Source organism: Salvelinus alpinus, chromosome 1 (genome assembly GCF_045679555.1).
Source record: "Salvelinus alpinus chromosome 1, SLU_Salpinus.1, whole genome shotgun sequence".
Classification (NCBI taxonomy): Eukaryota; Metazoa; Chordata; class Actinopteri; order Salmoniformes; family Salmonidae; genus Salvelinus; species Salvelinus alpinus.
The window spans coordinates 65,476,036-65,486,426 of NC_092086.1; the positions used below are offsets into that span (position 1 = coordinate 65,476,036).

The following is a 10,391-nucleotide window of genomic DNA, read 5'->3' on the forward strand; positions in this document are numbered from 1 at the left end:
GGCTCAGATACAACATGAATGTAATAATATACATAATGAGATACCAGACATGACTGGAACAAAACATTCTAGGTTGCTTGGTGATCTAAATAAATAAGACAAAAAAATCTTTGCGTTATAGCTGGGAATTAATAAAGATTTACAAACTTGACTCACAAACTTGAAAAAATCAGTGGCAACAAATTGGCAGGAGTCGTGCGCATCTTCGCCACAATCCCTTTCATTGTTGGTGGTTATGAGAAACTGAGGAATGACATTGCATCACTACTTTTAATTATGCTCAGGGGAAGTAATGTTTTGGAGGCACCATTTTGGTTCCAGTTACATTTAGCAGTTGGAGGTGGCTCTAGAACGTTGTTTCCAGAGCTGAACCGCGTACAGCGGTTTGCTTTAAGCTTCATTTCAGTCTACACAAATGCACCTAGAGCCAAGCGAATGACCCTCTGAGACCTCTTCTGTTCGTAGTTTCAGCGAGTGACTGAATGACTCCATGTACATGATGCGGTTAGACCAGTTACCCAGTAATGCTCATTTAGGACTCTGGGTCTATCTATAGGCTAAACAAGCCTGTCTAGAGACGCGCACACAGACCTTTGTTCAGATAATGTTTAGGTACGTTGAAGCCTCAATCTCAGTACATTCATCAAGGTTACTGTCCCTTAAGGATAGGTAGCCATAACTGTGTGTTCTCTCTCTAGAAGTTCAGTATATCTTGAGAAATTCACAACTCTGGTGAAGTTGCCTCTGTATTTTAGTCATTGGATATTGTGTTTTTGTGCTACACTTAATCCAATAACAAATGTATTTGGGTGATGGCATCCATTAAATATTTAAATAGGGAGGCCAACATATTTACAGTAGGGCTATTTTAAGTCGCGCTAATCTTTTTTCATGCTTCCCTCTCAAGAATTAGCATTTGGTGCATGGCATTAGTACAACTAGGTTCCGTTACATAAAGTCCTCGCTCAGACAAATACTGTCCCCAGGACAGGCCTGTTGTGGCAGTGAAACAATGGTGCCTGGAATGTTGGCGCGAATGTGTGAAGCCAAAAGTGAAATGTTTGTTTTTGACTTTCTAATTTGGTGAATGCTAGTATACTAAGGTTCCTATCCTGTTGTATCTTGTGTTCCCCCTTTCCGTCGCCAGATGAGAGTGGGAAGGACCAGGGCATCAACGTGCGTCAGAAGGTGAAGGAGATGGTGGAGTTTGTCCAGGATGACGACCGGCTCCGGGAGGAGAGGAAGAAAGCCAAGAAGAACAAGGACAAGTACATCGGCGTGTCCTCGGACAGCACTGGAGGAGGATTTGGCAAGACCAGCCGTAAGTTTCACCACGCGGGGGAGAGGGCACGTAATCTGTGATGCTCTGCTAAAGGCGTGGAAGAGAATGTGGTATTGTCGTTCGGCGCCGCGCTCTCACAAGTGAGACGGGGAAATAGACGTTGTGCTGTTGCAACGTTCGTAAGGGACGTTCCCCTCAGTCAGCGAGGGCATTTTCCCTGTAAGCAGACATACAAGGTTCAAGTAAGTAAGTAAGTAAACACACTGACTGATTTGCCTCGAGTCGCTCTCTCTGCAGGCCTCAGTCTGTCAGTCTACAGACTCGGAATGCTTCCAGAATATCACACCTCATTCCCCTCCTCTATTCCCCACAGACCTCTCCCTCCCTCGTCTCACTCCTCCTCCTCCTCCTCCTCACTGATCTTTTGATTAGAGCTGTTTTCACTCCGGGGCCAATCACGTCTCATCTCCTCTCACATCTTCATCTGTGAGATTTCTGATCATGTTTGTACGAGAGAAACCTCACCATCCATGTAACGGAACAGATCTTCCACAAATCCTTTTTTGATTTGTTGCTTTCTGATCTGCTATTCCGATATCTAATCAAGGGGGCTGGCGGGTCCCTTGCCATTTCATTAGGATTGGGTTGGAGACGACTCACTAGAGTTTGCACTTTATTTCCATGCGCCGTTCATTGATTCCTCCCTTTGATTCCCGATATCTTTGATTTGCTGCTGTGATTTCCCACTTCATTAGTCAAACGAGAGTTCCCATTTGTCAATTAATGATGTGGTAGGGAAGGGAATTATTTTTGTCACAGGATCAAAATACCGCAGCGATGGGAGACATTCATCTAGGATTGTTCATCTAGGATGCTCACTCTGTTTTCAGCAGACATACTGTAGCTGTGCAATGTTTGTGTTGGCAGTGGGGCCCATTTTTCAATGCGCGATAAACAGTTATCTGTTGCAAATCATAATTGGCGTTCCAGATAGATGCGGAGCATTTCCACAATGCCTCTCGTGTTAGTGAAGTGAGGCTCACTCAGCATAGCTACAACGCATGGTAATGGTACCAAAACACACTTGATTTTTCCGCACGTGTCAACCCCTGTTTCTCCCCTCTGCCCCTCAGCGGGCGAAATGTTTGACTCGGAGCCCAAAGGGAAGTGGGATGAGGACTGGGACAAGAGCAAAGGAGCCTTCCCCTTCAGCGAGAAGCTGGGAGAGATCAGCGACAAGATCGGCAGCACCATCGACGACACCATTAACAAGTTCCGCAAGAAGGAGAGGGATGACTCGCCCGACAGAATCAGGTACCGCCAAGTGTATTTAAGTGCAATGACCAAAATGCTTATTAAGTTAATACAAGTCTGCTTAATGACGGATAATTTCTTCTTGAAAGACACGTACAAGATAATCTTCACTCCTTTTAATGTTTGTGTTTTTGGGGGGGCTTTTCTTTTTCCCCCCAGTGACAACGAGGAGGACAGGGTATCGCGGAACGGCCGGCCGTTGTCGGGGTCAGGGAGTCTGTCGGGGGTGGAGTTCAAAGACGAGGAGGAGACTGTTACGACCAAGAGCATCCAGATCACCCAGGCAACAGAGACCACCACCACCACCACACGCAAACGGGGCGGCGTCCCGTCCAAAACCGTGGACCTGGGGGCCGCCGCCCACTACACAGGGGACAGGAGCAGTCTGGACGCAGACGACGCAAAGGTACCACTGCCCTCGTGTACCACTCTGACCACTGACCTAGGCCGCTGCTGTATGTCAGCGTAGGCCTATAGCGGGGATGGAGTCCACGCAGCACCTGCTTTTGAAGCCTATAGAGAACACTGTTGAATTGTCTGCAGCATCTATTTTCATCAGTGCGTTTTTATTGAGACTGAAGCACAAGATGGTGATCATTTCCTGTGGGACAGAAGGCAAGCCGTGTTGCGTCTCTTCTGACTGTCTAATGAGATGATAGAAGTGGATGGCAGCAGGAATAGTGAACAGCAGGAGCTCCTGGGCTGCCTATTCCTGACTGTTTCTAGACTAATGCTGCCCCCTTGTGGCAGTTTTAGGAAGGGTAGCCCCCCGTTTTATTCCAACTCCATTTAAAAGTGAACAGCTTGTGTAAGAGCCATTCTATTTCTCTCCTCTTCAGACGTCGGTCAGCCAGACTTCAAGCAGTGGCCTTGCAGACCTTCTGATGGTGGACTCTGGGTCCAGTCAGGCGGCACCAGCAGGTAAGACCCATCACTTATCTAATGAGTCACAGTGGTATAGACAATGAGAAGAGCTTGGTATTCAAAGTGATGGCACTCTAAAGCAAGATGGCTCAAAGCCATCGATGTATAGAATTGCCCTTAACCGCTCCTCCAGAATCGTCTGTGAGTAGTAGAGGGCAGGAGGCGGGCAGGCCTAAGAGGCCCAGATGTCAGGCCAGTGTGTCAGGCAGCTTAGCTAGAGGAGAAAAGTGTGGTAGCAGAGTATGACCAGCTGTCTGAGGCTGAGCCAGTCTCTGGTGGGAAGGGAGTGCTGCATGCACACACACACACACACACACACACACACACACACACACACAGATGCTGCTGTCCCTGTTCATCGTGTCCTTGCCGCTTCCAACCAAACAGCTGGGGCCTGTCTCTCACACTCAGCCATGTACTCTGGTAGGGAGCAAGATGAAGACATCTTCATCACCTCCACTGTCACACTGTTCTCACTCTTTCACTGTGTGTGTGTGTGTGTGTGTGCGCATGTGTGCGCCATCCAGGTGGAAGTTCAGACCTCATCGGTGGCTTTGCTGACTTCTCCTCCCCAGCTGCCTCAGCCAGTCTCCCTTCATCAGCCGGTATGTCTCACCGCTTTCTCGCTCCATTATCCGAACAGTATCCTCTTTCTGTATCACAGCTCCGACCATTCATCTTAGGCAGGCCGCTCCCACTTCCCAATGACCTAGTAGTCAGGTTAAATCCAGCAGAAATGTTTTCATAAACCTAGGAGCAGAAGAGGTGAATACCTTAGTACAGAAGCACCCACGACAGAGATATTTAGAGGATCCAGAGGCCCCCCTCCCGTTCCTGCTGAGGGATTTGTGGTTGCGGCCCACGTGTTGTCCTGTCCTGTGGAAGTGAAGGTCTTGAAATATTGATGAGTCACTTCCTCCTGAGCCTTATGAGGACAGACACCTGTCAGCTCCCATTTGACACAGCTTATCTCCCCCATCCTCCACCCTCTGCTCTGGATGGATGGATGGATGGATGGATAAAAAGAGAGAGGGATACAGGGAAGACGAGAGGGCCCCAGCAGCAAGTCTTTGGCAGTTTATCTGCTATCTAGATTGGATTTACACTGAACAAAACTCTTTCCATGACGTAGACATCGGTGAATCCAGGTGAAAGCTATGATCCCTTATTGATGTGACTTGTTAAATCCACTTCAATCAGTGTAGATGAAGGGGAGGAGACCGGTTAAAGAAGGATTTTTAAGACTTGAGACAATTGAGACATGGATTGTGTATGTGTGCCATTCAGAGGGTTACTGGGAAAGACCCAGTAAGTGCCTTTGAACGGGGTATGGTAGAAGGTGCCAGGCGCACCGGTTTGAGTGTATCAAGTACTGCAACGCTGCAGGGTTTTTCACGCTCAACAGTTTCCTGTGTGTATCAAGAATGGTCCACCACCCAAAGGACATCCAGCCAACTTGACAACTTGTAGAGTCCATGGCTTGACGAATTGAGGCTGTTCTGAGGGCAGAAGGGGGTGCAACTCAATATTAGGAAGGTGTTCCTAATGTTTTGTACACTCTGTGTATACTAATTAGTCATTGTCAGAGTCCTCCCTGGATTTGTGCGTGCGTGCGTGTGTGTGTGTGTGCCTGCTCAAGCAGTACCCTCTGGGCCAGGTGTGTGTGGTGTGTGTTCCCATGCAGTAGCCTCTGGCCCTAGTGTTAGCACACACTCTGTCCTGTGTCAGGTCCCATCAGCACTGGGCTGTGTGTGCTGGTACTCCCCTCGGGGCGATATCTGTTACCTTCACTGTTCACCCGCCCTGCCTGACAGGGTGCACATCGCCCTTTCAGAAGAAATGGGACATGTATGCCTTATTCATTTCTCTTCAAGTTGACTTGGGAAAACAAAACTGAACACTGTGGATAATAAAATCTTTACTTATTTTGAAAAAAGATTTAAAGATAAGCACAGCAACTCATTTATTTTTTCAAAGAAAAAACACCGTTTTATTTAAAGTCGTTGGTATAAGGGTGGTTAGAGATTCATAGATATGAATCTGGTGAATTCTTTCATTTTCTAAATGATCCTCCATTGTCTCCGTAGGGCCAGGGTCCAATGGGAACGGTGAGTTTGGGGACTGGAATGCGTTCTCCAGTCCTCCGGCCACCACCACTCCGTCTCAGCCAATCACACACCTGTTTGGTAGCATCCAGCCTCCCCCAGCCTCGGCCCCCACCCCGCCATCAGCTGAGCTCTTTGACCTAATGGGCTCCAATCGTACCTCCCTCAGCGCCTCCCAAAGCATGACCTTCTCCATGTGTGGTACCCAGAGTGTTGGCGCCGCCAACACCGGCCTGCCCATCTCCAGATCACAGGTACAGGTGGCTCACAGGCCTCCAACTCACTACACCAGTCATTGTTACAGATGGAGGTGCCTCATTATCACTGAAGATGTCTACATTGTGAATACAAAGAAGGATGTATGTTGTGTGGTTGTAGGATAGACGAATGTCTTGTCTCTTCTTTGGGCTGTTGTAGAACTTTGGGCCAATGCAGGGGGGCTTATTGCCGCAGCACATGGGACTCCAGAAGCCCTCCCTCCCCCCCACATGGTCGGACCCCAGCGTCAACATCAGCCTGGACTTCCTGTCTCCTGGTATGCAGTCGGCCAACTGTAAGCCAAGCCTCAATATGTTACAGCAAGGTCTGTTATTAACTCAAGCTCTCTACTTTTCTCTTTGTTGGGTGTCAACTCACTTGTAATGTGAATATCTATGTGTCAGTGCAGGGAGATTTGAAATTACAGTAATAGGACCTAATTTTTCATTTCAGATCTCCTGCTTCCAGGAGTCCAGTCACCCATCAACCTGGCTCAGAGTTTTGGAGGCCTGAATATGAACATCCAGCCCACAGCCACACCCATCAGACCTCCGACCAACCCCATGATGCCCGTCAGGGCCATAGGCCTGGGCATGCCTCCCACCATGGCAACGGGTACCATGGGGATGGGCGCCGTGGGAATGGGAGGAATGCCTGTCAATCAGGGAATCATGGGAATGAACCTGGGCGTGGCCCCCTCAGGCATGGGCCTGCAAGGCACCCTGGGTATGCCAGGAATGGGCATGGGGCAGCCCATGGTCAACACTGCCATGATGCAACCCAAACAAGATGCCTTCGCAAACTTCGTCAACTTCGGGAAATGAGAGCGCTGAAGGATTTGTGTGGAAGAGTATGTCAGAATACACAATTTTGAAGGAAAAGCTCATACTTGAAAAATATCTGATGGTGTTACCCTTCAATCCCTACTTTTTATATATACAGGTAACTGCCAAAATAATGGAAACACTTAAAGTAAATAGTAAATATTGAAAGCAGGTGTGGTTCCTGATTTAATTAAGCAATTAACATCCCATCATGCTTAGGGCATGTATACAAATGCTGGGCAAGCCATTATTTTGGCTACCATGGCTATGCACCCGTAGGATGACAATACCCTCATCCACAGGGCGTGAGTGGTCACTGAATGGTTTGCTGAGCATAAAAACGATGTGAACTTTATGCCATTGCCGAGTCACCAGATCTCCACCCAATGTAACACTTATGAGAGATTCTGGAGCGGTGCCTGAGTCTGTTTTCCACCACCATCAACAAAACACCAAGTGATGGAATTTCTTGTGTAAGAATAGTGTCACATCCCTCCAATCGCGTTCCAGACACCTGTAGAATCGATGCCAAGGTGCATTGAAGCTGTTGTGGCTCTTAGTTGCCCAACGCCCTATTAAGACACTTTATTAATGTGTTTCCTTTATTTTGCCAGTTACCTATGTATACTGAACACAAATATAAACGCAACATGCAACCATTTAAGTGATTTTACTGAGTTACAGTTCATATGAGGAAATCAGTCAATTGAAATAAATTCATTAGGCCCTGGCTCACACATGACTGGAAATAATATGTTGGTCACAAATGTCTCACAATGGGCCTCAGGATCTTGTCACGGTATTTTCAAATTGTCATCCATAAAATGCAGTTGTTCTTGTTGTCCGTATTTTATGCCTGCCCGTACCATAACCTCACCGCCACCATGGGGCACTCTGTTCACAACGTTGACATCTGCAAACCGCTCGCCCACACAACGCCGTACATGTGGTCTGCGGTTGTGAGGCCGGTTAGACGTACTACCAAATTCTCTAAAACGATGTTGCAGGTCGGCTTATGGTAGCGAAATTAACATTACATTATCTGGCAACAGCTCTATTAGACATTCCTGCAGTCAGCATGCCAATTTGCACTTTCCCTCAACTTGAGACATCTGTGGCATTATGTTGTGTAACAAAACTGCACATTATAGAGTGGCCTTTTATTGTACCCAGCACAAGGTGCACCTGTATCATTCTGTTTAATCAGCTTCTTGATATGCCACACCTGTCAGGTGGATGGATTATCTTGGCAAAGGAGAAATGCTCGCTAACAGGGATGTACACAAATTTGTGCACACAATTTGAGCTAAATAAGTTTTTTGTGCATATCGAACATTTCTGGGATCTTTAATTTCCGTTCATGAAACATGGGACCAACACTTTACATGTTGCATTTATATTTTTGTTCAGTGTATGTACTGTATAAATCAAGAGTTTGAATTTGTTTTGGGGGTAGGGGAGGGGGCTGTGGCGTATCTGTGAGATTTTGTAAATGGTTGAAGGCATATACAGTATACTTTTGAAAGAAGGAGAAAGGTGTCTCCTACACCAGATAAAAACATGGTAGGCCTGTTACTTTGTCCCTTTTCTACTTTCATGTTGTCATCTCTGTTTCAAACCTGTCATAAGAATGTTCAGGAATTACCTCGCATTTACCATAATTCATTGACCATATGTAAATATATTTTCGGTGTGCAAAAAATACATTTTTGCGTTATTGATGACGTCTTGGACCGTATGACGTGGAGAGCAAGCCTAAAGGACAAAGAAGTACCCCAAGTCCTTAAATTCGTATTTTTTTTGTTGTGTTTTGAAGTCCGATTACATTTGAATATCTGAAACCTACAGTCTGTTACTGCTGCATGTTTTAAGCTGAACTTTCAATGCCCTCGGTTCTATTGCCTGTTCTACCGTCTTAAGAGGTTAACCATCAGAATCAGCATTAAGCAAAGCTGTTAACCCCAAGCACCAGCTTCTGTTGTGTCCCAAATGGCACCCTGTTTCCAACACACTGAATGTACAAGACCCCTCCCCACCTGCCTTTTGCCCTCAGAACAGCCTCAATTCGTTGGGGCATAGACTCTACAAGGTGTCAAGTGTTCCACAGGGATGCTGGCCCATGTTGACTCCAATGCTTCCCACAGTTGTGTCAAGTTGGCTTGATGTCCTTTTGTTGGTGAACCATTCTTGATACACACGGGAAAATGTTGAGCGTGAATAGCCCAGCAGCGTTGCAGTTCTTGACACTCCAACCGGTGTGCCTGGCACCTAATACCATACCCTGTTCAAATGCACTTCAATATTTTCTTGCCCATTCACCCTCTCAATGGCACACATACACAATCCATGTCTCAATTGTCTTGAAAATCCTTATTTAACCTGTCTCCTCCCCTTCATCTACACTGATTTGAAGTGAATTTAACAAGTGTCATCAATAAGGGATCGTAGCTTTCACCTGGTCAGTCTGTCAACGATAGAGCAGGTGTCCTTAATGTTTTGTACACTCAGTGCCTAGTGCACTATAAAGGGATTAGAGTGCCATTTGGGATTTATATGCTTTTCCATCCAAATGTGATCATGTACAGTGGCATTGGTAGTGTTACCCAGACAGAGGCTGTCCTCTCCTTCCTGCTATATGGTGCCTCACAGTGAAACCCATGCCTTGTCTGTCATGAGTATGGTCACAGGGGCTGACACAAGAATAAATCACTATTTGATAGAGATCCTTGATCGTTCGAGTCCTTTTAAGTATATTCATGGATATTAAGCCCATATATGCCACAGCTTGGTATGTAGTGTGTGTTGTGAGGTCATTGTGGGGAGGTGTATGACTGTGTGGCCAGCAGGAGTGGCCTGTCAGGCCTGGTGGTGATGGGGAGACAAGGGTTTAATGGGACTGTGGAGATGGGGGGGACTATTGACTCTGAGTGAAACTGTCTGCATCCCTGCCTAGCACTCTAACGGGAGAGTGGGGACAGACCGAGAGCGAGATGAGGCCTGGGCTGAGTCCCTCTGACCTGCCCAGTGGTACCCCTCATCACTCTCCCTTCCACTGAAGGCGGTGTTTCTTGCATCTCTCTCCCAATGTGAAGGTTATTTCAAAGGGTGTGTGTGTGTGTGTGAGAGATATTTCTCCATTTGCTGCTGTGCACACAGAGGCAAAAGAACACACCTTTCTGTCATACTCCGAGGCATTGTTTCAAATGACCAAATGTTTATTTTATTACTCAAGATTATTCCATAGTGTTTGTATGTTACATATTCAAATATGAAACCGACTGTAATGTGTTAATTTACATAATGTTGAATGAATGGGAGAGTTACTAAAACCATTATTAGTTTATGCAAATATGAAAAATAGAAGGATAAAGCAGCTCTTTCATAAGCTAGTTTCTTTACTTTTCAGTACATTGTTTTGATTGTACTCAACAATATTTTATGTATTTCAATAAACTGTTCATTAAATCATGATTAAAATGGCATTAATTTATCACGCAAAGCTTCTATTTTAAGTTATCTTCATTTTTTGTTGTTGCTTAAAGTGATACTCCTTGACAAACCAAATGGCAACGTCAACAGTCACTTTGCTTGTATAGTATAATTTTCATGGAATATTCCTTGAACTGAACCAGAGAGTGGAGGAGGAGATAGCTGAACCAGAGAGTGAAGGAGGAGATAGCTGAA

The 10,391-nt window shown here is 46.1% G+C and overlaps 1 protein-coding gene across 3 annotated transcripts in view; it reads left to right on the forward strand.

The window, feature by feature from the left end:
• The window catches only part of LOC139583411 (clathrin interactor 1-like), a 34,352-nt gene extending 24,174 nt beyond the window's left edge, over positions 1 to 10,178 (forward strand). The window contains exons 5-12 of one of the 3 annotated variants that reach the window (XM_071414477.1): positions 1,148 to 1,321; positions 2,416 to 2,596; positions 2,756 to 3,002; positions 3,436 to 3,517; positions 4,048 to 4,125; positions 5,608 to 5,879; positions 6,043 to 6,208; positions 6,337 to 10,178. In XM_071414477.1, the coding sequence (XP_071270578.1) occupies positions 1,148 to 1,321; positions 2,416 to 2,596; positions 2,756 to 3,002; positions 3,436 to 3,517; positions 4,048 to 4,125; positions 5,608 to 5,879; positions 6,043 to 6,208; positions 6,337 to 6,707 (1,571 nt within the window). In that variant the 3' untranslated portion in view covers positions 6,708 to 10,178. The remainder of the gene's footprint in view (positions 1 to 1,147; positions 1,322 to 2,415; positions 2,597 to 2,755; positions 3,003 to 3,435; positions 3,518 to 4,047; positions 4,126 to 5,607; positions 5,880 to 6,042; positions 6,209 to 6,336) is intronic. The other 2 variants (XM_071414486.1, XM_071414492.1) reach the window with 2 other exon arrangements.
• The last annotated feature ends 213 nt before the right edge of the window (positions 10,179 to 10,391 follow it).